The sequence below is a fragment of the Ranitomeya variabilis genome, chromosome 5 (assembly GCF_051348905.1).
Source record: "Ranitomeya variabilis isolate aRanVar5 chromosome 5, aRanVar5.hap1, whole genome shotgun sequence".
Classification (NCBI taxonomy): Eukaryota; Metazoa; Chordata; class Amphibia; order Anura; family Dendrobatidae; genus Ranitomeya; species Ranitomeya variabilis.
Window position 1 is genome coordinate 87,119,013 of NC_135236.1, and position 23,126 is coordinate 87,142,138.

Sequence of the window (23,126 nt, forward strand, 5' to 3'; positions counted from 1 at the left end):
ATTTTCATATGTCAGTAGACATAACTGTGAATATAGAAACAAGAGATTTTTCCGGCACATGGAGTCCTTTTCTTAAAATGATAATTTTCTTTATTCAGACATCTTCATCAATAAAAACAGTACATGAGGGGGGAACCCCCAACGCCTGACGCGTTTCGGACCCGTTAAAAACGGTCCTTCCTCAAAGGCATACAAACATAAAATGAGCAATTCCTATTGTGTTCTTATCCACAGCAACAGCACATGTGATTAATTAGAAAGACCACCTCCTATTACCTATGTTCATGGAGTACGGTCCCCAAAAAAACACATAATGATATTCCAAATACCACACTGAGTGTGTGTCTGCGTACCTATCTCATGTGCATGTTGGATAAAGATATCTCTATAAATTCATCAATATAAACTGGCAAAGCTCACTATATATCCACGGAAGAAACCAACCCCACCACAGTAATGAATTATACAAAAATCAAAGCAAAAAAAGGGAATTGGAGTACTCTAAGAACATTATGATAAAAATTGTCTATGCTGATTTTGGATTTTTTATGTATTATGTTAAATTCCCTTTTTTTTGCTTAGCTTTAGAGCCAAGAGCTATGATTTTTGTATTTTATATTCAACTTAGTCTTATGAAGGTTTATATTTTGCAGGATGAGTTGTGCTTTTGAATGACATCATCCATTTTACAATAAAATGTACTGGAAAATTGGAAGAATTCCAAGCGAGGTGACATTATGAAAAAAAATATGCACAATTTTGCCATTGTTTATTTCTTTTAGGGGGAGGGGGGGTTCATGGCGTTCATTTTGTGATAAGAATCACCTGGCAACTTGATTCAACGGGATAGTGTGATATCGACAATAAATTTGTATAGTTTTTTTTTCTTATTTAAGTTGTAAAAAAAATCCGGAAAGTCGTAAAAAATTTTCTGATGTTGCCATTTTCATTGTTAGAAGTGACATTTTGATCACTTCTTATTTTATTTCTGCATTGTTGCGGTGCCGAAAAACTGCAATTCAATTTTTCATTGTCACGGTATTTACCTAGCTAGCTAATTCATTTAATATTTTGGACTTTTACGGACACAGAGATACCAGATGTGTGTGCTTTTTCCATTTCTTTATTTTTAATGGGGGATGCAGTCTCCTGCGAAGAGCAGCAACAGGATGGACCTAGACGAATCACCGTCTTGGCAGGCATAGGAGTCTTGTAGAATCACTTATCCATCATGCGTCTGACTGCAGTAGGACAAAGACTCTAAAGCTTGGTGTATCTAGAGTGGGGCATTTGCCCTGGGCACAGCCACCAGGCTGGCTGATGTGGTGGTCCGAGGTGCCTGCCAGATGGCTGCATCTCCCGGAGTGGCATTTGACCGTTCACTGTCAAGTGTAACACGCCGGCTCCCAGCATTCCATTGTACTCATGCATTTCAGGTGTGAGTCCAATTGAAGCCCTGACCATTGGCAACTTCTAGTCAGGACAACGTCAGAAGCGTGATCAGGTCATCTGATCACACTGCTGATGACATTTTCCAGCGCGGTATAGTCATGTTGAAGGAACGTCAGTACAATGGAGCTGAAGAAACAGAATGTAATGGGCAATCATGTCAGGGGACAGTATGGGGAGGGAGAGTTTGAGGACACAGTATGGTGGGGGTAGGTGTAAATATGTGAAGAAACAATATGGGGTAGTGGGGGCTAGCGTGCTAGGAGACAGTATGGGAATCTGAGGGGGGATATGTGAGAAGATAGTATTGGTGGAACACTGAGATGCAGGAAAAGTGGGAGGAGGCACAGTATAGAGACTGAGTAGTGTGGAGGGGCAGAATAGAGAGGGGGCAGCATTGGGGGGACAGTATACAGGGGGGGAGTGTGAAGAGGGGGTTTAGTATACTGACTGGGCAGGGAGGGACGCAGTGTGAGCAGACAGTGTGGAGGGCATGTACCATAACAGGGACAGTGTGGGAGCACATTAAGTGCAATTATTTCAGGGCTCAGCGTAGGGCAGATATTTTTACTCAGAGGCATAATAATCACGCTGTTATTTTTAAGGGCACCATGTCGAAATGTGCTGCAGAAGACTGAAGAAGAGAGAAGTTTACATATACGAGCTGTTGATGTTCAGAGACACCATGGCGTCTGAACAAAATGAAGAAAAAAATGTAAGAGAACAACTCTAATTAGAGAAGATGTCACCTATAAGGTACCTGGATGTAAATGTAAACTTGTGATAGTGACTATGTCTCATCAGTACTGTGGTTCCTGTATGGTCCAAAGCCTGATGATGACTAACAACAACTCCCAGTATCACCTTACCATTGTTAAGAACATATTGGGAATTGTAGGTTCATGTGATATAATTGTAAATGGGGCTAACCTGACATTGCAATTGATTGATGTACTAAGCTTGGTGCTTTATTCATGTACTGATTGTGGTTCTGGTGTTGCATTCATGTACTGATGGTAGTTCTGGTGATGTATCCATGTACTTACTGATGGTGGTTCTGGTGACTTATTTCTGTGCTGCTGTGCTTCTGGTCATGTATTCCTGAACTAAAGGAGGTTTTGGTAATGTATTTCTGTACTTTTGGTGGTTCTAGTGATAAATTCCTGTACTGATGGGGGTTATAGCGAAGTAATTATTTACTGATGGGGGATATGGTAATATATTTCTGTGCTTGTTATTGGTTCTGATTCTGCACAGATGTACCGTAATATTTCCATATACAGTCACATAAAGTGGGTACAGACTGTCATCACAAACCTGGACAACCCCTTTATTTATAATACTAAGCACTGTAGCATGCTTGCTGGTTCCATCGATCCTCACATAGCCACTAATATGCGATATTCATACTTACAGTCATGTGACTTCTGTTCCTGCTTTTCTCAATGAAGCTGTAGTTTTCACTGCCCATCAAGAGAATTAGGAAGAGCAGCTCAACTGCATGTGACTGTATGCAAATCATATATGAGTTGTCACATGAGTACACAAACTACTTGAGCGGGGCTGGGGGATGTCATCATATTGAATTCTAGGAAAACCTAGATCCTTTTAATAACCCCTTCCAGCCGCGGCCAATTTCTGTTTTTGTGCTTTGTTTTTTTCCTCCCTTTACTCTTCTTTTTTCTGTCAAAATAACCATGTGAGTGCTTGTTTTTTAGGGATTAGTTGAACTTTTGAATAACACTATCCATTTTATCATGTGATGTACAGGAATGCCGGGAAGAAATAAAAGTATGTTAAAATAGCAAAATTATTTTTTGACCTGGAAATATGACCTGGAAACATGATTCTCAAAGTAAATAGTATTACGGTGATACCAAACAAGTTAATTTTTTTTTTACTTAAGTGGTGAAAAAAAATCGGAAATATGTAAAAAAAAAAATATTGCTTGTGCCGCCATTTTCCGAGAGACATAAAGTTCTCAATTTTCAGGATATGGAGCTGTGTGAGGGCTTGATATTTTGTGGCTGATGTTATTAATACCATCTTGGGATAGATAGAATGTTTTGATCTTCTCTTATTACATTTATTTGCTCTGTTGCGATAGCCAAGAAAAAACAATTGCGGCATCTTGATTTTTTTCCCTTTTATGCCATTTACCGATTAGATTAATTTATTTTATTATAATAATATACTTAATCGACACCTGGTTGGAGCTCAAATAAATTGTCTCCGTTCCTATCCACAACTTGAAAAGCACAACCAATGTTATTTGCAAGCTCAGTCCAACTTATTAGTTGTTGTCTACACCAAGCTCTCAGCACACCAGTTGACAACGCCTCACAACTCTTCACACTCATATTCACACCTGGCCTATGCAATAAAGGTAATACATTTCTTCAAACTTTCTCTGGTTTCCATTTACTTCTCTGTTAAACTGCTATTAACCGTTGCCCTGCAGGAAGAAACTACACGAGTTTACTTCTCTGTTACATAGCTTCTATTAGCTATTGTCCTGCTGGAAGATAACAGACTGCATGTTCTTCTTGGCTAATCCTGTGTCTAACCGGATTGCATTTCTGTGATTAACTGCTTCCATGCCGAAAGATGCTAGTTTCCTATGCAGTTACTGTTCCCATGTGTATCCGCACACCTGACTCTGATTCATCTGTGCTACCCGATCTATTTATTTGTCATGGATACCCTGTTGTCCTAGTCCTCGTTGATCCACCTGTTTCTATCAAGACTTGTTATCCAGCATCATCGCCTCCAGATCACGCTCTTCACCCAGTCACCAAGACCTATGGTTTAGAAAATCTATCTCACCAAGTAAGCCCTTAATATTACAAGGGCATACCTTATTCACAGTTAGGATGAAGTTACCATGTGAGGGACCCTACTCTTCTAGGCCAAACTACCGCTTTAAGATGCTGAGCAATTAACTTCCACTTGTTCTTCATTTATCAGGGCCATCTCTGTATAGATATACATTGTTTATCCACAAAGGGCTACACATACAACCAACAGACTGTGTGGCCCAACTGGAGAAACTCAACTTACCTGGTTAACTCCTGCAGAATTTGCTTCACACATCGCAGACACAGTTGCAAGTCCGACTGTACTTCCATCAAAGTCAACATCCCTAAAAAAAAAACTGTGCCTAAATATCTGGAGAATATTCACTCTATGTACCTAAAACTGTACAGTGAAGATATGTAATCAACAGGAATCCAGACATCAGGATTATTAGACTGGATTTTATCTTCCTGATTACCGGGAAAGAGCATTCCTATAAAAGCTTGTTTCCCAATATTTGTGCAATATAAACAGGCTGCCGATCACCCAACGAGCGAGCAAAACAGTTGTTCAATGGATGAAATGATTTTTCAGGCGAAGTAAAAATCATCAATCTGCTTGCCTAGGCTAGATATTAAACAACCGCTGATCAGCAACATGTTTAACGCCGCTGGCCAGGTGATGTAAACCCAGCTCTGGAGGCTTACGTGATAAACTGGGCATTATCGTGAGGTTTCCTGGGCAGCAGGTTCTGAATCCTCCATTCTTGGAATCTTTGCAGCAGCACATTGTAGTCGGAAACCACTTCAATCTGATCTGTAATATCCCAGATTTCAATCCCAATGAGGGCGACAAAAATGTTGATGGTTTTATACACCTGAGTAGGAAAGAAGAGAGGAGTCTTTATTGCAAACAGCAATGATTATGAAGATATTCTAGTGTTTCCTGTAGAAGTGGCCTTACCTTATTCATATAGTTCACCACTCCAAAAAGATGCATTTTAACATTGTCCATATGGCGTCCAAATTTATTGTACTGGAAGATAAAGAGTTATTAAGATGTGATAATAGTTGTACAAATAACTTTCTGTCATAAAAATTAGTAATATCTATATGAACACATCTTAGAGCTTTAGTTAGGAGCGTACCCAAAATGGGCTCTACCACCACAAAGTTGCACGTTAATGGTAGTACAAAGGCTCTGAAAAAGCAAAATGGCACCTCGCCCTCCAAAAGAAATCCAGCGAATTCTGTTCTCCCAAATCCTAATGCCCCAGTGTGCATAAACTGCAGGTAGCATTCTGTTTGTCATTTCTGTAGCAATGAGACACACTTAATTTATGGGGTCCATATTTCCAGAAGCACAACATACTGGACACAACAATAGCAGATTTGCAATTTTCACTCAGCAACATCCATTGCTGCTTGTAGGTGGAAAACACCGATGGAGTCAAAATTGTCACTATACCGGTAAATAAATTCCTAGGTATAATTTTTAAAATGTGGTTACTTGAGAGGGGAATTCTACTCTTCTTGCACTTAGGGGCTCTGTATATGGATTCTGCAAACTATTCTACTATAATTTGTTCTCCAAGAGTCAAATAGCGCTTCATCTCTACCAAGTCTCACCGTGTGGCTAAGCAGTTCTGTATAGCCACATATGGGGTATTTCCACATTCAGCAGAAATTTGGAGACAAATTTTGGTGCCATTTTTACCCATTTTCCCATCTTAAAATGTAAAGTCTGGGGATTAAAACAAAAATTAGGTGGTAAAAATGTGTTTGTTTTTCTTTTCACAGCCCAATGGTAAAAAAAAAAATCTGTGACCCACCTGTGGTATCAATATGATCACTGCACCGCAAGATGAATTCATTGAGAGGTGTAGTTGTAAAATGGGGTCTCTTATGTGGGTTCTGCTGTTGTGGCACCTCAGGGGCTCTGCCAATGTGACATGGCACCTGAAACCAGTCCAGCAAAATCTGAACTCCATTATGGCGCTTATTCCTGTCTGAGCTTTGCACTGTGCTTTAAAAGTTGTTTTTGACCACATATGGGTTATCGGCATACTCAGGAGAAATTGCATAAGAAATTTTGAGGCCCATTTTCTCCTGCTATCCTTGTGAAAATGAAGAATTTGAGGCTAAACCACATTTTGGGGTGAAAAATATATATTTTTTCATTTCCACAGATCAACGGTGTAAAACTCTGTGAAGCACCTACCTGTGGGTTCAAGGTGCTCACCACACATCTAGATAAATTCCCTGAGGGGTCACTTGTGAGGGTTTTCCACTGTTTATGCACATCTGGGGCTCTCCAAATGCAACATGACACCGGCAGACCGTACCATCAAAGTTTGCTTTCCAAAACGTCACTCCTTCTTTTCTGACCTGTCGTGCGCCCAAACAGTAGTTTACCCCCACATATGCAGTATCAGTGCACTCAGGAGCAATTACACAACAAGTTTTGAGTTCCATTTTCTCCTATTATCTTGTGAAAATAAAATATTTGGAGCTAAAATAACATTTTTGTGGAGAATGATGTGATTTTATTATTTTCACGGCTCTACATTACAAACTCCTGTAAAGCACCTGGGGGTTCAAGATGCTCATCATACATCTAGATACATTCCTTGAGGGGTCTAGTTTCCAAAATGGGGGCACTTGTTGGGGGTTTCCACTGTTTAGCCACATCTGGGGCTCTACAAGCACGAAATGACACCTGCAAACCATTCCATCAAAATCTGCTTTCAAAAACGGCACTTCCTTTCTTATCCCTGCCGTGAGCCCAAACAGTAGTTTTACACCATACATGGGGTACCTGCATAGTCAGGAGAAATTGCACAACACATTTTGTAGTACATTTTTTCCCATTACCGTGTGAAAATAATACATTTGGGACTAAAAGAACATTTTTGTGGGAAAAATGTGATTTTGTTACTTACATAGCTCTACGTTATAAACTTCTGTGAAGAACCTTCGGGTTCAAGGTGCTCATCACACATCTAGATACATTCCTTGAAGGGTCTAGTTTCCAAAATGGTGTCACTTTTTGGGGGGTTTCCACTATTTAGGCACATTATTATTCCAGCAAATTTTGCTTTCAAAAAGTCAAATGGTCGCTCCTTTCTTTCCAAACCCTGCTGTGCGCCCAAACAGTAGTTTTGCTCTACACTCACCGGCCACTTTATTAGGTACACCTGTCCAACTTCTTGTTAACACTTAATTTCTAATCAGCCAATCACATGGCGGCAACTCAGTGCATTTAGGCATGTAGACATGGTCAAGACAATCTCCTGCAGTTCAAACCGAGCATCAGTATGGGGAAGAAAGGTGATTTGAGCGCCTTTGAACGTGGCATGGTTGTTGGTGCCAGAAGGGCTGGTCTGAGTATTTCAGAAACTGCTGATCTACTGGGATTTTCACGCACAACCATCTCTAGGGTTTACAGAGAATGGTCCGAAAAAGAAAAAAAATCCAGTGAGCGGCAGTTCTGTGGGCGGCAATGCCTTGTTGATGCCAGAGGTCAGAGGAGAATGGGCAGACTGGTTCGAGCTGATAGAAAGGCAACAGTGACTCAAATCGCCACCCGTTACAACCAAGGTAGGCCTAAGAGCATCTCTGAATGCACAGTGCGTTGAACTTTGAGGCAGATGGGCTACAGCAGCAGAAGACCACACCGGGTACCACTCCTTTCAGCTAAGAACAGGAAACGGAGGCTACAATTTGTACAAGCTCATCGAAATTGGACAGTAGAAGATTGGAAAAACGTTGCTTGGTCTGATGAGTCTCGATTTCTGCTGCGACATTCGGATGGTAGGGTCAGAATTTGGCGTAAACAACATGAAAGCATGGATCCATCCTGCCTTGTATGGAGCATCTTTGGGATGTGCAGCCGACAAATCTGCGGCAACTGTGTGATGCCATCATGTCAATATGGACCAAAATCTCTGAGGAATGCTTCCAGCACCTTGTTGAATCTATGCCACGAAGAATTGAGGCAGTTCGGAAGGCAAAAGGGGGTCCAACCCGTTACTAGCATGGTGTACCTAATAAAGTGGCCGGTGAGTGTACATATTGGGTATGGGCATACTCAGGATAAATTGCACAACAAATTGTATGGTGCAATTTGTCCTGTAACCCTTATGAAAATGCAAAATTTGGGACTAAAAAATATTTTTTGAGTGAAAAATGTGATTTTCTTTATTTTCATGGCTCAATATAAGGGTATGACTCCACGGTCAGGATGGCCGGCGGTATCACCGCTAGGCGCTAAGCCCCGCCCCCTTAATGGGATGCGATCATGCCGGATGTGTTAACTCTTCACATCCGGGATGATCGCGCTCTCCCATAGGGCCCTGTGATATGCCTTGTGGGGACGCTGCGTCCCCGCAAGGTGTACGGGCATGCTGCGATCTGAAAAGACGCGCAGCATGTCCGGAGTCGCAGGGCCGCCGCGTGCGGGTTTCCACGCATAGTGGAGACGGGATTTCATCAAATCCCCTCCACTATGCTGGAACATCTGGACGCTGCTTGTTTGACGCTGCAGCGCTGCGCAGCGTCAAACAAGCAGCGTTTCCTGAACGTGGAAACATACCCTTATAAACTTCTGGAAAGCACCTGGGGGTTCAAGGTGCTTACCACACATCTAGATAAGTTCCCTTAGGGGTATAGTTTCAAAAAAATGTTGGCAATTGGGGGGGATTTCCAGTGTTTAGACACATCAAGGGCTCTTCAAACGCGATATAACAACGCGCTAATTATTCCAGCAAATTTTGCATTCAAAAAGTCAAATGGTGCTCCTTTGCTTTCAAGCACTGCAATGCGCCCAAACAGTGGTTTTATTTCACATAAGGGGTATTGGTATGCTCTGGAGAAACTGCACAACAAATTTTGGAGTACAATTTTTCACATTACCATTGTGAAAATAAACAAAAATTGGGGCAGAAGTTAAATTTTTGTGAAGAAAAGTTAAATGTTCATTTTTTCCTTCTACATTTACGTTTCGGTATTTTCTGTCATATAGACCCCTCAAAGTCACTTCAAATGTGATATGGTCCCTAAAAAAATTGTTTTGTAAATTTTGTTGAAAAAATGAGAAATCACGGGTCAACTTTTAACCCTTATAACTTCCTAACAAAAAAAAAATTGTGTTTAAAAAATTGTGCTGATGTAAAGTAGGCATGTGTGGAATGTAATTTATTAACTATTTTGTGCGACATAACTCTCTGATTTAAGGGCATAAAAATAAAAAATTTGAAAATTGCTACATTTTTGTCAAATTTCCATTTTTTTCACAAATAAATGCAAGCCATATCGAAGAAGTTTTACCACTTTCATGAAGTAACATATGTCACAAAAAACATTCTCAAAATCAGTGGGATCCCTTGAAGAGTTCTAGAGTTATTACCACATAAATTTACACTGGTCAGAATTGTACAATGTGGCCTGGTCATGAAGGTGAAAACTGACTTAGGGGCTGAAGGGTTTAAAAGGCAGGAGCATGTGGCCATGTACACTACCCCAAAAGTTTTGCAGTTGGCAAAATTAAACTAATTGCCCAAAGATACATTAGTGAACTCTTTACACAGCTTGATCCTATTGCAAAACCCGCAATCACCGCATGTGAACGTACTACAGATCTTCAACCATGTATAAACTGCGAACGAGTTGATCTCTAATGGAACGACTTTTCCTATAGGTAATATTTGGGCTTGATTAAATTCCTAAGATCTGGATTAGCACAGTGTTTTTTTAGGACCCGGTATACCTGATTAGTCTGATTGTGATAGGTGCCAATTATTCCCTTTATCTCGGAGTAGAGGAGTGATTTTCTTTCAATATATAAGGTATGAAAAATGGCAGAATCCAGAATTTGATGAGGGTATCTTCTCTGAATGAGCCTAGTCTTTAAATAGGTGGCTTGTACCAGGAAAACTCCATCCCTAGATCAGTTTCTCCTGATTTGGAAATATTGGCCCTTTGACATTTCTCTTTTTAGAGGGACGATAACTCTTCCATTTTAAAAGATTATTAGTCGCTGTTGGTTACCATCCAAACCTCATTTTTCAATCAAATCGAGGAAGGGTAGCTCATTTTTGTTACATTTGGATGTGAATCTCAGTCATATATTACTTGTATTTAAGAAATTAAGATAAGTGATAAAATCATAATCGGTTCCAGACGATAAAACAAATGTCATCTATGTATCTGGCCCAAAATATAATTTTAGGATTCCACCACATCTCATCCTCCTGAAAGACCACAGCTTCCTCCCACCTGCCCAGGAGGAGGTTGCCACAAGACGAGCCACAGGGGATTCCCATCATGGTTTCCTGAGCTGGTGGAAGAATTTGCCATAACAAAGAAAATAGTTGCGAGTGGGTACAAAAAGAAGCAGACTTCTGAGGAATTGATAATGCAGTTTTACACTGCACCGCTTTAGATTTCAGAAAATGAAAAACCTTTATACCAGCTCCATGTGGAATGCTGCTGTGTAACACCTCCATGTCAATGCAAGTCAAGAGAGCACCCGTCTCAATCGTTATGCCCTCTAGTTTGATAAGAAAATCTGTTGTTTCTCTGATATATGATGGAAGTGCAGTAACAAATGAACGTAAAATCCTATCAGTGTATGCGACCATTTTGGCTAACTGAAATCACCCCCGAGACGATGGGATGTCCCTTGAGTAGGTTTAAACCATTATGGATCTTCGGGAGCGATAAAGAGTGGGTACAGTGGGAAAGTAAAGTTCCACAAACTCAAATTCAGTTTTTGAGATTAGACCTTCACCCAGACACTCCACCAGATTTTGTGGAGAGATTCACTATACACTGATGTAGGGTCCAAATCTACAATTTGATATGTTTCCACATCTCTCAAGATGGAATAGCACCTAGACAAATATTTGCAATGATCTAACAAAGTCAGATTACCTCCATTATCTAAGGGCTTTAAAATAATATGTTGATTTTTTTTCTAATCTGCCCAATTACTTAGATTCCGATTGATATATGTACTGGATTGCTACAGCGAATTTTCCATAGGTCTTCCTCTAACACCATAAGGAAGAGCTGAATGCTTGCCACATCTTCTATAAGGGGCATTTTAGTGCTTTTATTTTTAAGATTGGTGTATGGTCCTATCCTATATCTATCATTTTCATTAAGTAGTTCTACCAATGTTTGGACCCCTTCCCAATATTCTTCAGATAATCTCAATTTTGAACATTGTACCTTATCATGATGTTCAACCCCTTCACGACATTTGATGTACCCATACGTCATGGTTGGGAAGGTGTTCCTGATAAATGATGTATGGGTATGTCATGGCGATTGCGCAGGGCATATTAGCTGTGATCGTCGTCAGGTGCTCAGCTTAAGTGAAAGCTGAGACCCGGCTGTTACAGCCAGAGGCAGTCCCCGCACCAACCTCAGATGTTTAACCCCCTTAGTGCTGAGTTCAATAACTCTCAGGAGCTTGGTCTAATAGGCTTTTGTCATGGTAATGACATGGTAGTGCTTATGCATTGCAATAAATCATACCAGTGATCGGAGTAATAAAAGCTAAAGTCTCATAGAGGGACTAAGTAAATAATTTAAAAAAATTAAAAATATTTTTTAAAAATCCCAAAATAAACAACAACAAAAAAAGAAAAAAATAGAAAAAATATTATATACCAATACATACAGGTGTTTCTCACAAAATTGGAATAAAAAAGGTAATGTATTTCAGTTCTTCAATGCAAAAAATGAAACTCATATATTATATAGAGTCATTACAAACAGAGTGATCTATTTCAAGTGTTTATTTCTGTTAATGTTGATGAGTTGATGAGTATGACTTACAGCCAATGAAAACCCAAAAGTCATTATCTCAGTAAATTAGAATACTCTATAACACCAGATTGAAAAATGATTCTAAAATCCGAAATGTTGGCCTACTGAAATGTATGTTCAGTAAATGCACTCAATACTTGGTCGGGGCTCCTTTAAGTACCCATATTTGGTATCCTCACATCTGGAAAGACCCGGCCTGTAAAACCATCACACTATTAGGAGGAGATTTGGACAATCTTCTGTTGAGGAGTGAAGCCAGGTGGATTCTGCGCAGTAATGCAATGGGTCCGCTTGGCTTCAACGACAGGGTCGATATGTCCATATTCCTATAGAGGGCGTTGTATCGCCCGGCTAGATGTAATGAAATAGATGATCGCCGTGGCAAAGAGGTTTATTTGGTCTGTCTGTTTAATAATTCTTTGGAAAGAAAAGTCCCCATGTGTCACATATTTATTCCAGAAGCCTATGTATTAGCTCTTTTGTTTTTAACAAATGGTTTTAATGTGTGTTCATTGTATCGTTTTGTCTTGTGGGAGGAACTTAGTGGTGGGGTGTGTCTGGTTGGCACACTATATCCGCCGCCGGTTCCACACACAATTTGACCCGTAGAAGCGCAGGATAGCGCGAAACGGCCGTCGTCGATCTCCTCTGCTCACACGGGCTGAGGCCCCCTCTCTCCCCCGGCCATAACGGCCCTCTGGATGTTTTTTCGTAAATAAAGGAATCATTTTAATGAAGACGGGTGAGTGCCCTCATTATTGTGCTTACTAGACGTTTTGAATTCAGAGACTTTTTTCCATGAAGGAGCACCTGAAGTCTTCTTTTGTACGGCGTAGTAGGATATGCGTCTGTGATCCCCACTGAGAGGTCGGAATTCAGCAGGACAGTGCCGCTTGAGAGTGTTTTTTTCTTTTTGTCTACGTTATTGAAAACCATCACACTAGTTTACCTCTTTAGTAAACCCACGTAAAAAAAAAACTTGGCTAAAAACTATGCTTTTTCATCATACCACTGAAAAAATAGTGGAATAAAACGCGATCAAAAAGATGAATGTAAATAAAAATAGTGCCACTGAAAACGTGATCTTGTCCCACAAAAAAAACAAGCTGCACACAGCTCCATCAGCAGAGAAATAAAAAAGTCATAGTTCTTAGAACAGAGCCATGCGAAAAACAATTTTTTTCGATAAATAGTTTTTATTGTGTAAAAGCACCAAAACATTAAAAAAGTTATATAAAGGTGGTATCACTGTAATCGTGCTGACCCTAAGAATAAAGCTGCTTTATCACTTTTACCACACAGTGAAAGGCATAAAAAACAATTCCTGAATTGCTGATTCTTGTTCATTCAGCCTCCCAAAAATCATAATAGAAAGCAATCAAAAATGTCCCTGAAAATGGCACCAATAAAAACATCAACTCGTCCCACAAAAAAAAAGGACTCTCATGACTCTATTGACAGAAATATAGAAAAATTCTAGCTCTAAAAATGTGACTATGCAAAAACTTATTATTCAAAAAAATGCATCTTTCGGTGTGTGACAGCAGCCAAACATAAAAAAAAATATAAATCTGGTATCACTGTAATCGCACTGACCCGAAAAATAAAGTCATCTATCCACTTATATCGCAAGAGAAACGGCATAAAAAATAAATAAAAGCAATTCTTGGTCTGCTGTTGATTTGTTTGTTCTGCCTCCCTAAGATCGCAGTAAAGATACCGTTACACTAAACGATTTACCAACGATCACGACCAGCGATACGACCTGGCCATGATCGTTGGTAAGTCGTTGTGTGGTCGCTGGAGAGCTGTCACACAGACAGCTCTCCAGCGACCAACGGTGCCGAAGTCCCTGGGTAACCAGGGTAAACATCGGGTTACTAAGCGCAGGGCCGCACTTAGTAACCCGATGTTTACCCTGGTTCCCATTGTAAATGTAAAAAAAAAAAAACACTACATACTTACATTCCGGTGTCTGTCACATCCCTCGCCGTCAGCTTCCCGCACTGACTGTGTCAGTGCCGGCCGTAAAGCACAGAACAGCGGTGACGTCACCGCTGTGCTCTGCTTTTACTTTACGGCCGGCGCTCACAGTCAGTGCGGGAAGCTGACGGCGAGAGACGTGACAGACACCGGAATGTAAGTATGTACTGTTTTTTTTTTTTTACATTTACAATGGGAACCAGGGTAAACATCGGGTTACTAAGCGCGGCCCTGCACTTAGTAACCCGATGTTTACCCTGGTTACAAGCGAACACATCGCTGGATCGGTGTCACACACACCGATCCAGCGATGACAGCGGGTGATCCAACGACGAAATAAGGTGCTGGCCTTCTAGCTCCGACCAACGATATCACAGCGGGATCCTGATCGCTGCTGCGTGTCAAACACAACGAGATCGCTATCCAGGACGCTGCAACGTCACGGATCGTTGTCGTTCTCGTTGGAAAGTTGTTCAGTGTGAAGGTACCTTAAGGCTTGGCTCGGCTCACATTTATCCTGCGCTAAACGCTGAGCACTTACATCGGGGGTTTTGTGTAAATCTCTGAAATACATGATTCAGATGAAACCCCCGACAGAAGATTCCCTATACTGAGGCTGATGGAGGCACTGTGGACGCCGCCTGGCCTATGATCCAGCAGTGTCCTTCTTTTTAAGTGCGGTTGGCCACAGTTTTGGGCACCTCTAAAAAGGACACTGCTGAACAGAGGTCAGACAGACTCCAGAGTAATGTTGCTGCCTCATTAGTGAAAGGACCCATGGGGGTTTCATCTGAATCGCATCAGTCGGAGATTTTGATGGAAACCCCGAAGTAGGTGCTCAGATTAGAGCATCGGATAAACGTGATCCAAAATGAAAAATGTTCCCAATACAAGCTTCAACTCAATCCACAACAAAAGCAAGTCCTACTCAGGTCCATCATCTGTCATTGGAAATATAAGGGGCATCCATGTTACTGGTAGCACAAAGGCTCTGCAGCGATGAGAGCCCACATAATTTACAGGTACATGTCTCCAGAAGCATGAGCTGAGCCCAATGGATGAGAACTACAATGTACTGAGCATACAATGTATTGGGGCTACAATGTACTGGGCACTAAACTGGCAGATTTGCAATTTTCACTCGGCAACATCCATTGCTGCTCATTTCTGGAAAACAAATGTGGAGTCAAAATCGTGACTACTCCAAAGAAGATAATTTCTCATAGGGGTGTAATTTCCAAAATAGGGTCATTTGAGGTGTGATTCTGAGACTTAGCGGCTCTGTATATGGAGTCCAAAAACTATTCTACGATAATGACAGATTTTGGTGCCATTTTTACCCATTTCCCTGTGTGAATATGTAAAATCTGGGGCTATAATAAAACTTTTGTGGGAAAAATGTAAGTATTTTTTCTTCACTGTCGAATGGTATAAAATTCTGTGACACACCCATAGTGTCAATATGATCACTGCACCCCTAGATGAATTCATTGAGAGGTAAAAAGGGCAAAATCTGCACTATAATATGGTGCTCCTTCCCTTTTGAGCTTTCTGAAAAGTATTTCCCAATTACATGTAGCGTATTGGCGTACTCAGGAGAAATTTCATAACAAATTGTGTTGTCCAGTTTTTCGAATTAGCCCTTATACAAATTAAAAAATTGGGGATAAAACAACAATTATTGGTAAAAATTTATTCTTTCTTCACTACCCAATGGTATAAAATTCCGTGAGGCACATGTGGTGTCAACATGCTCACTGCACCCCCTAGATGAATTCATTGGGGCTGTAGTTTGTAAAATGGGGTCACTAAGGGGGATTCCGCTGTTCTGGCACCTCAGGGGCTCTGCTAATGTGACATGGCACCCTCTAACCATTCCAGCAAAATCTGAACTCCAATATGGCGCTCCTTCCCTTTGAGCTTTGCACTGTGCCTTAAAAGTGGTTTTCAACCAAATATGGAGTATTGGCGTACTCAGGAGAAATCGCATAACAAACTGTATTTCTCATTTTCTCCTATTATTCTTTTTGAACATTTAAAACTTGGGACCCATGTAACATTTTAGTGGAAAAAATGGTAATATTTAGTGATGAGCGAATATACTCGTTACTCGAGATTTCCCGAGCATGCTCGGGTGTCCTCCGAGTATTTTTTAGAGCTCGGAGATTTAGTTTTCATCGCTGCAGCTGAATGATTTACATCTGTTAGCCAGCCTAAGTACATGTGGGGGTTGCCTGGTTGCTGGGGAATCCCCACATGTAATCAAGCTGGTTAATAGCTGTAAATAATTCAGCTGAGGTGAGGAAAACTAAATCTCCGAGCACTAAAAAATACTCGGAGGACACCCGAGTCGCCCGAGTCGCTCATCACTAATAATATTCCATTTACTCAGCCCAATGTTATAGTCTTCTGTGAATCACTTGAAGGCAAAAATACTCACTACATCTCAAGATGAATTCCTCTAGAGGTGCAGTTTTCAAAATGGGGTGACTTGTGGGTGTTTCTGCTGTTTTGGCATGTCAGGAACTCTACAAATGTGACATGACATCTGCAATCTATTCCAGCCAAAATGGTGCTCAAGAATTCAATTAGCACTCCTCCGAGCAATTCCGTGTGCCCAAACAGTAATTTTCCACCACATAAGGTGTATCGGTGTACTCAGGAGAAATTGTACAACAAACTGCATTGTCCATTTTCTTCTGTTACCCTTGTGAAAATGAAAAATGTGGGGCTGAAGCAACACTTTTGTAAGAATTTTTTATTTTATTTTCATGGCTCAATGTTATAAAATTCTATGAAGCACCTGTAGGTTAAAGGTGCTCACCACACTTCTAGATAAATTTCTTGAGGGGTGCAATTTCCAAAATGGGGTCAATTTGGGGTCAGTTTCCACTGGGGTCCTGCAAACATGACATGGCTATCTCTTCCAGCCAATTTTTTGCTCCAAAAGTCAGAAGGCTCTCCTTTTGAGTGACTGCACACTTAACATTTTGAGCTAGACAAACCCCTTTAAATGATGTGGTGGGTACAAAATTCAATCCTTTCTGTAATATTCTGCAATATTTTCTTGACCGTCTATAGTAAGAAAGATTAATAATCTGGTTATGATTTGTTATAACCTTTTCCTCAATTGAGAACTGACTGGAGCTCTTTGCTCTAAAAAAAGGAAGAGGAATGTGACAAGGATAGAACAAAAATGGGTGTTATAAACTCTCTTGGGAAAATTTTTAACACACTAAAACTGCAACTAAGCCTGCCAGTTCCTGTACAGTCTAGAGATTTTGCCTCCCGCAGACCATAGTGGTTCCTGCATGAGCTGAGATAGGGCTAACCGCAGATTAGATGAAGGCAACTTGGACCAATACTGCATGAAAGGCTGTCAAGCGATTCACGTTCCTCCTAATGAACCGCAGGGCAGAGAAGAGTGCAAATTACCTACAGAAGGGAAAGTGTGCTGAAATAGAAAGAGATGCCAGAGTGAGTAACAGAAATCACGAAGTACAAAACAAAGGATTAAGTATGTACTGTTAGAAAATATGCCACCTACCTCCTAAAAATAAAAATAGGTGCAGGGTACAGAACATAAACAGCAGAGCGATTACCCCTAGTTGGACTATCACTGACTGGCTTAAACTACAGCTGTATGGCTGGACATCCAAATAAGACTATCACCAACAGGAAACAAAAGCAGGGGGAAATTAAATAAAGCCGCACCAGAAAGGTGATAGGGCAGTCGTATGAGTAAATGAAAACACCTGTTATCCTAACAAGACTGAAGCAAGGATGGCAGAAACTAAACACCCAGAAAAAAAATGTATCTACGGTGGCTTGGCAGACACAGAAGCCGACCACAAAACACAGGATTAAGGGTTTGAACCCAGACGCATGACAATAGGATTGAGGTATGCCAGGAATGCCGCCCTGTATTGTTTTTGTATTTCTGATTACAAAGTCCTGACCTTGTCTGTCTCTTTGCCGTTGCCATCTTGTTTTAAAAGGCCTCCCTATCTCTTTAGTCCCAACGTACACCGTCCTTTATTATCTGACCTCTCTGTGCCTGATGTCAGCATCAGATGAGGAGATATCTGTCATTTTATTATTGTTGGTTGAGAAATTATAAGACTGATTATTCTTAAATCATCCTAGATATCTTAGGAATTGAGTATGTTTTTTCTCCTTTAATAGCGTTTGATATCTCTGAACCGAGATCTCCCTCGTGTATTAAAGTAAGGATCACACTTAAATTTCAATGTACGCTCAATGAGTTAATTTAGTTGTTTAGTAGAGCTCCACTCAAAAATGTTTTTTAGTCCTCAAGGAGGATATTCATAACCCTGACTCATGAAGACACCGATTCCTTCAACCAAGCCGCTCGTAGTTCTGGATTAGTTGTCCTTGGTGATGGATAAATATTAATGCGAAGACCCTTTGGGACAATGTGGTGTTTTATAGAATTCTTAATCTCCCACCATGATTTAATATTGTTTTTATATCACATTTTTATCTAGATCCTTGCAGAGTGTTTTCAAAAAGGGCGTATCAGTTCACCCCATAGAATTATCCTGCGTACAGAAAACCGTCCTTCAACCATCAATCAGTATCGATTGGGCCAGACAGAAAACCTGCCATACTCAGCAAATGTAAAGAAATTCAACATATATATGGTGTTGTAGTTACCTAATTTTAACACTTTTCAGGGAGCATATTTTTATTATAGCGTCCTGATAAGTGAAACAACAGAAGTCAAAGAGGGTATACTTAGTTTTTCCCATGACTGTATCTTCTGCCTGTCCAGTTCACAGCCAACTAGCTAGTGGTCTGCAGATACTAGCATAGTGTCTCTATAGGCTATATGAGGTCATCTTCCCACATGTCCAGTTATGCGCTTTATGAGAAAATTGTTATTGGGCATGGGAGACATCCTGTACTTATATTATCTCCTATAATGAGTGACTGCCCAATATCTGCTATATTACAGCACATTGCTTTGCTAGTACACATAATACAATGACTTTATCAGGGATCTCACTTACCATACTCAGATCTGCCACAATAAAGAGCTCAATGTACTTTTTTGTTATCCACAGATTTTCCTTCTAAAAACAAGATCATATAATATTTCAGTACAGGTACAATAACAAGAGACAAAGCTAACGTTCTAAATACGTCAGTAACTTACAGGACAGGTCTGCAACATATCTCATGAACACAGTGCATGTCCACTAAGCCATACCTATGGGAAAATACATTTGTATCTCTACCTGTCATGTGACTGGATGAGCAGAAAGGGGATATCACAGGGTTACTGCAACAGAGAAAAGACAGAAGACCGCAGCGTCTGATTGCTCCTACTCCTGTGCTGAAAAAATCACTTCTTTTTAAATAGTGTTTATTTCTTTTGGCACAACAGGGGTTAATAGGCGATGTTGGAAATTCTGGGAGTATGAGCTCTCAGCTGAGCTGGTTAGCCACTCCCATCCCCATTATAGCCGGGGTTCTGATTCAAACCCATGTCAGAGCTAACTTTTGCTGCATGTCTTGGAGGAGATGTGTTTTATATGACAAGGAGTTTTGGAGGAGTTATCTGTGACTGTTGCGTGGTTTGTAAGTGTGATAATTCCCTTCCGTCCTCTTACTTTGGTTATTCCCCCTTCCTCCTTGTGCATTCCTCTGTTTTATGTGAGTGAATATTTGCATGCTTGGTATTTTCAGTTTACCCTTGCTTGTGTTGCCTTGTTCGTCAGGTTGGTGTACTGCAGTGCACAGTAGGGCCCCCTCTTCCCTGGGTGGGGGAAGAGAACAGACGGAGGACTGATTCAGGAGATAAGGCAAGACCGGTGGCCCCGGCATCTTCACCTTGAGTATCCCAGGGAATAGGGCAAGCCAGGGTGCCCCTTAGTGGTAGAGACAGGGAAGGAGCCCCTGGTCCCGGGTCACCCAACTGCAAACACAGCAAATCAAAGACAAGTGTATTATCAGCAGTTGGACAGGGAACAAAACAAGCTGTCATCCAACAGAGAGGCAAACCGATTACCAGCCAAAGGTCACCGGATTGAGCCATGGAGCCAAGCGATGACAAGGGTAAACTACTGGATAACATCATCACCTATCACATCCCTCCTGGCAGCTCTCAGACTCCTCATCTTCTCACAAGCTCCACCCCATCCTTCCATACGTCCCACCATGAAGGTAAAGATAAAGCTGAAGACTTATGAAACTCTCTATATGAACTACTGCCTTTGCTGCCTCCAACAACCAATCATAAGGCAGATTTCTTTCTATATTTTGCTCTGGTAAAATGAAAGCTGGACGACTGTGATTGGCTGCTTTCTCTGTTAAATTATTTAATTAATATGTCATATTATTTCTGATTTATATAAGAGAGCAGTGATATAGCACGTGAGACTAGCTGCATCACATAGGATACACTGAGACTGCTACATATACTGTACATCACATAGGACACACTGAGACTTTTGTATATATTAAATAGGATACACTGAGACTGTTGTATACATCACGTAGGATACACTGAGACTGCTGTATGTATCACATAAAATACACTGAGACTGCTGTATAAACATTACATAGGAGACACCGAGACTGCCATATACATCACATAGAATATAACGAGACTGCTGTGTACACATCACATAGGATACAATGAGACTTCTGTGTACATAACATAGCATATATGTCGTATACATAAACTTGGATACACTGAGACTTATACTATATACAGTACATCACATGGGATATACTGAGAATGCTGTGTGCATCACATAGGTAGAATGTAAGCTCGCAGGGGCAGGGTCCTCGCCCCTCTATATCAGTCTGTGATTGTTAGTTTGCTTCCTGTAAGTGATATCTGTAATTTGTATGTAATCCCTTCTCATGTACAGCACCATGGAATCAATGCTGCTATATAAATAAATAATAATAGAATACACTGAGATTGCTCTATATACATCATAAAGGATACCCCAAGTCTGCTGTATATATAGCACATAGGAAACACTGAGACAGCTGTATAAATCACATAGGATACATTGAGACTCTACTGTTTAAATCACATAGCATACACTTAGACTAGACTGCGGTATACGATCATATAGGATATACTGAGACAGATAGGGTAGTAGAGGAGACTAAACGGATAATATCACCTCATGAGCTGAAGTCCGAAATGATGGAATGGACGGTGGTTTCTGTTTTGTAGAGTTCTCACTGACACCGCAGCCTGACATGGGCAGTTCCATTTGCTCATACACTGCGTGCTCTTGACTTTCTGTGAACATCAGAGGTTCAATAAAAAAACTCTGCTCCTGTGTCTGGATAAGACCACTGTGAGATGATGAACAACATGGAAAATCACAAAAACATGTCTGCTTCAGTTTATTAGAGATAGATAAATATTACATAAAGGATATGTAAATAAAAGATAAACAGACAGTCTATAATGTCTGTGTAATCTATGTAAGGGTAAGTTCATACACGGCGTTTTTGCTGCGTTTTTTTTCGGCAGCAAAACTTGATCATCTTGGCAGGAAAGAAGCTGCGCCAAAAATGCAGGTTTAGGTGTGTTTTTTGCCTCGTTTTTGGTGTTTTTTCATGCTTTTTTTTCTCTTTGTGCATGCCAATAATGTTGAGTGCACACAGAGAAAAAAAAACAACTTCCTGTAGATAGATAGAATGAATAGATAGAATAGATAGATTGATAAAATAGATAGAATTAATAGATAAATTGATAGAATAGATAGAATGAATAGGTAGAATAGATCGATAGATTGAATAGATAGATAGATAGATAGATAGATAGATAGATAGATAGATAGATAGATAGATATTTTCCCACAGTGTAGAGGTTACCTCAGGTCAGGCAGTGAGGGAGCGCAGGCTCGGTGACGTCACCGCTAGTTACTGAGCCTGCGCCCGCTCCGTCTCATTCATTCCCCAGTCGCTTACAGCTGGGGGTGGTCTCATTAGCATCGCTCCTGGTTGTAGCTTTATCTCCCCTAGATTCTGCGTGGGACACTCGGTATACTGGACTACGACGGATCAGGAAGTATACTTTTGCTTTTTTATTTTATTTTTATTACAGAAGATCGATGGCTTCGCTTTGCAATGGCAGAATAATAAAATGGTAAAACGGTGTGCATTGTTTTATTTCATTAAAATACTTTTTTTCTGCATTTGTGTGCTTATTTAACCCTTTAATTACTATAGGATTAGTAATGGATAGGTGTCTTAATGACGCCTCTCCATTACTAAGCCGGCTTAATGTCACCTTACAATAGCAAGGTGACATTAACCCCTCATTACCCGGCTTGCCACCACTACAAGGCAAGAGGGAAGAGCCGGGCAAAGGGCCACAATTGGCGCATCTAATAGATAAGCCCTTTCTGGGCAGCTGCGGGCTGCTATTTTTAGGTGGGGGGCCTATAACAATGGCCCCTTACCAACCAGAGAATACCAGCCCCAGCTGTCTGCTTTAGCAAGGCTGGTTGTCAAAAATGGGGGGGGGAACCCCACGCCATTTTTTTTTAATTATTAATTTAAATAAAAAAACGTGAGGACCCCTCTATTCTTGATAACTAGCCTTGCTGAAGCTGAGGGTTGCAGCCCCCAGCTGTGAGTTTTGTCTGACTGGTTATCAAAAGGAGGGGGGAACCCACGCCGGTTTAAAAAAAAAATATTTATTTATAGATCAGGAGCGGCAGATGAAAACTCCCATCCGCCGCTCCTGCTCTCACTGTAATTAGCGGCAATAGGTGTCAGATGATGGGATCAGTAGTCCCATCAGTTGACACCAGTAATCGGAGGTGAATTTACACCTCCGATCACAGCTGAGCGCTCCCGCTGTCTTCTGACAGCGTGGGAAGCGCGGTTCTCTGACCGGCGGGCATGATTTCCCCGCCAATCAGAAGCGGTGTTTGCCACGCTGTCATGCATACAGTATGACAGCGTGTCAAACACTGTATTGTCGGACCCCCCCCATTCAAGTGAATGGGGATCAGGTCCGCTCTGCTGGATGACAGGCTGCATGGACGAATCATGCAGCCT

The 23,126-nt window shown here is 40.9% G+C and overlaps 1 protein-coding gene across 1 annotated transcript in view; it reads right to left on the reverse strand.

Annotated features, from left to right (window-relative positions):
• The window catches only part of LOC143773362 (zinc metalloproteinase-disintegrin-like berythractivase), a 120,418-nt gene that overhangs the window by 59,966 nt on the left and 37,326 nt on the right, over positions 1 to 23,126 (reverse strand). The window contains exons 7-11 of the mRNA XM_077260838.1: positions 21,230 to 21,407; positions 19,097 to 19,159; positions 5,209 to 5,280; positions 4,953 to 5,122; positions 4,510 to 4,591 (exon numbers count right to left, since the gene is read on the reverse strand). Coding sequence (XP_077116953.1) covers positions 4,510 to 4,591; positions 4,953 to 5,122; positions 5,209 to 5,280; positions 19,097 to 19,159; positions 21,230 to 21,407 — 565 coding nt within the window. The remainder of the gene's footprint in view (positions 1 to 4,509; positions 4,592 to 4,952; positions 5,123 to 5,208; positions 5,281 to 19,096; positions 19,160 to 21,229; positions 21,408 to 23,126) is intronic.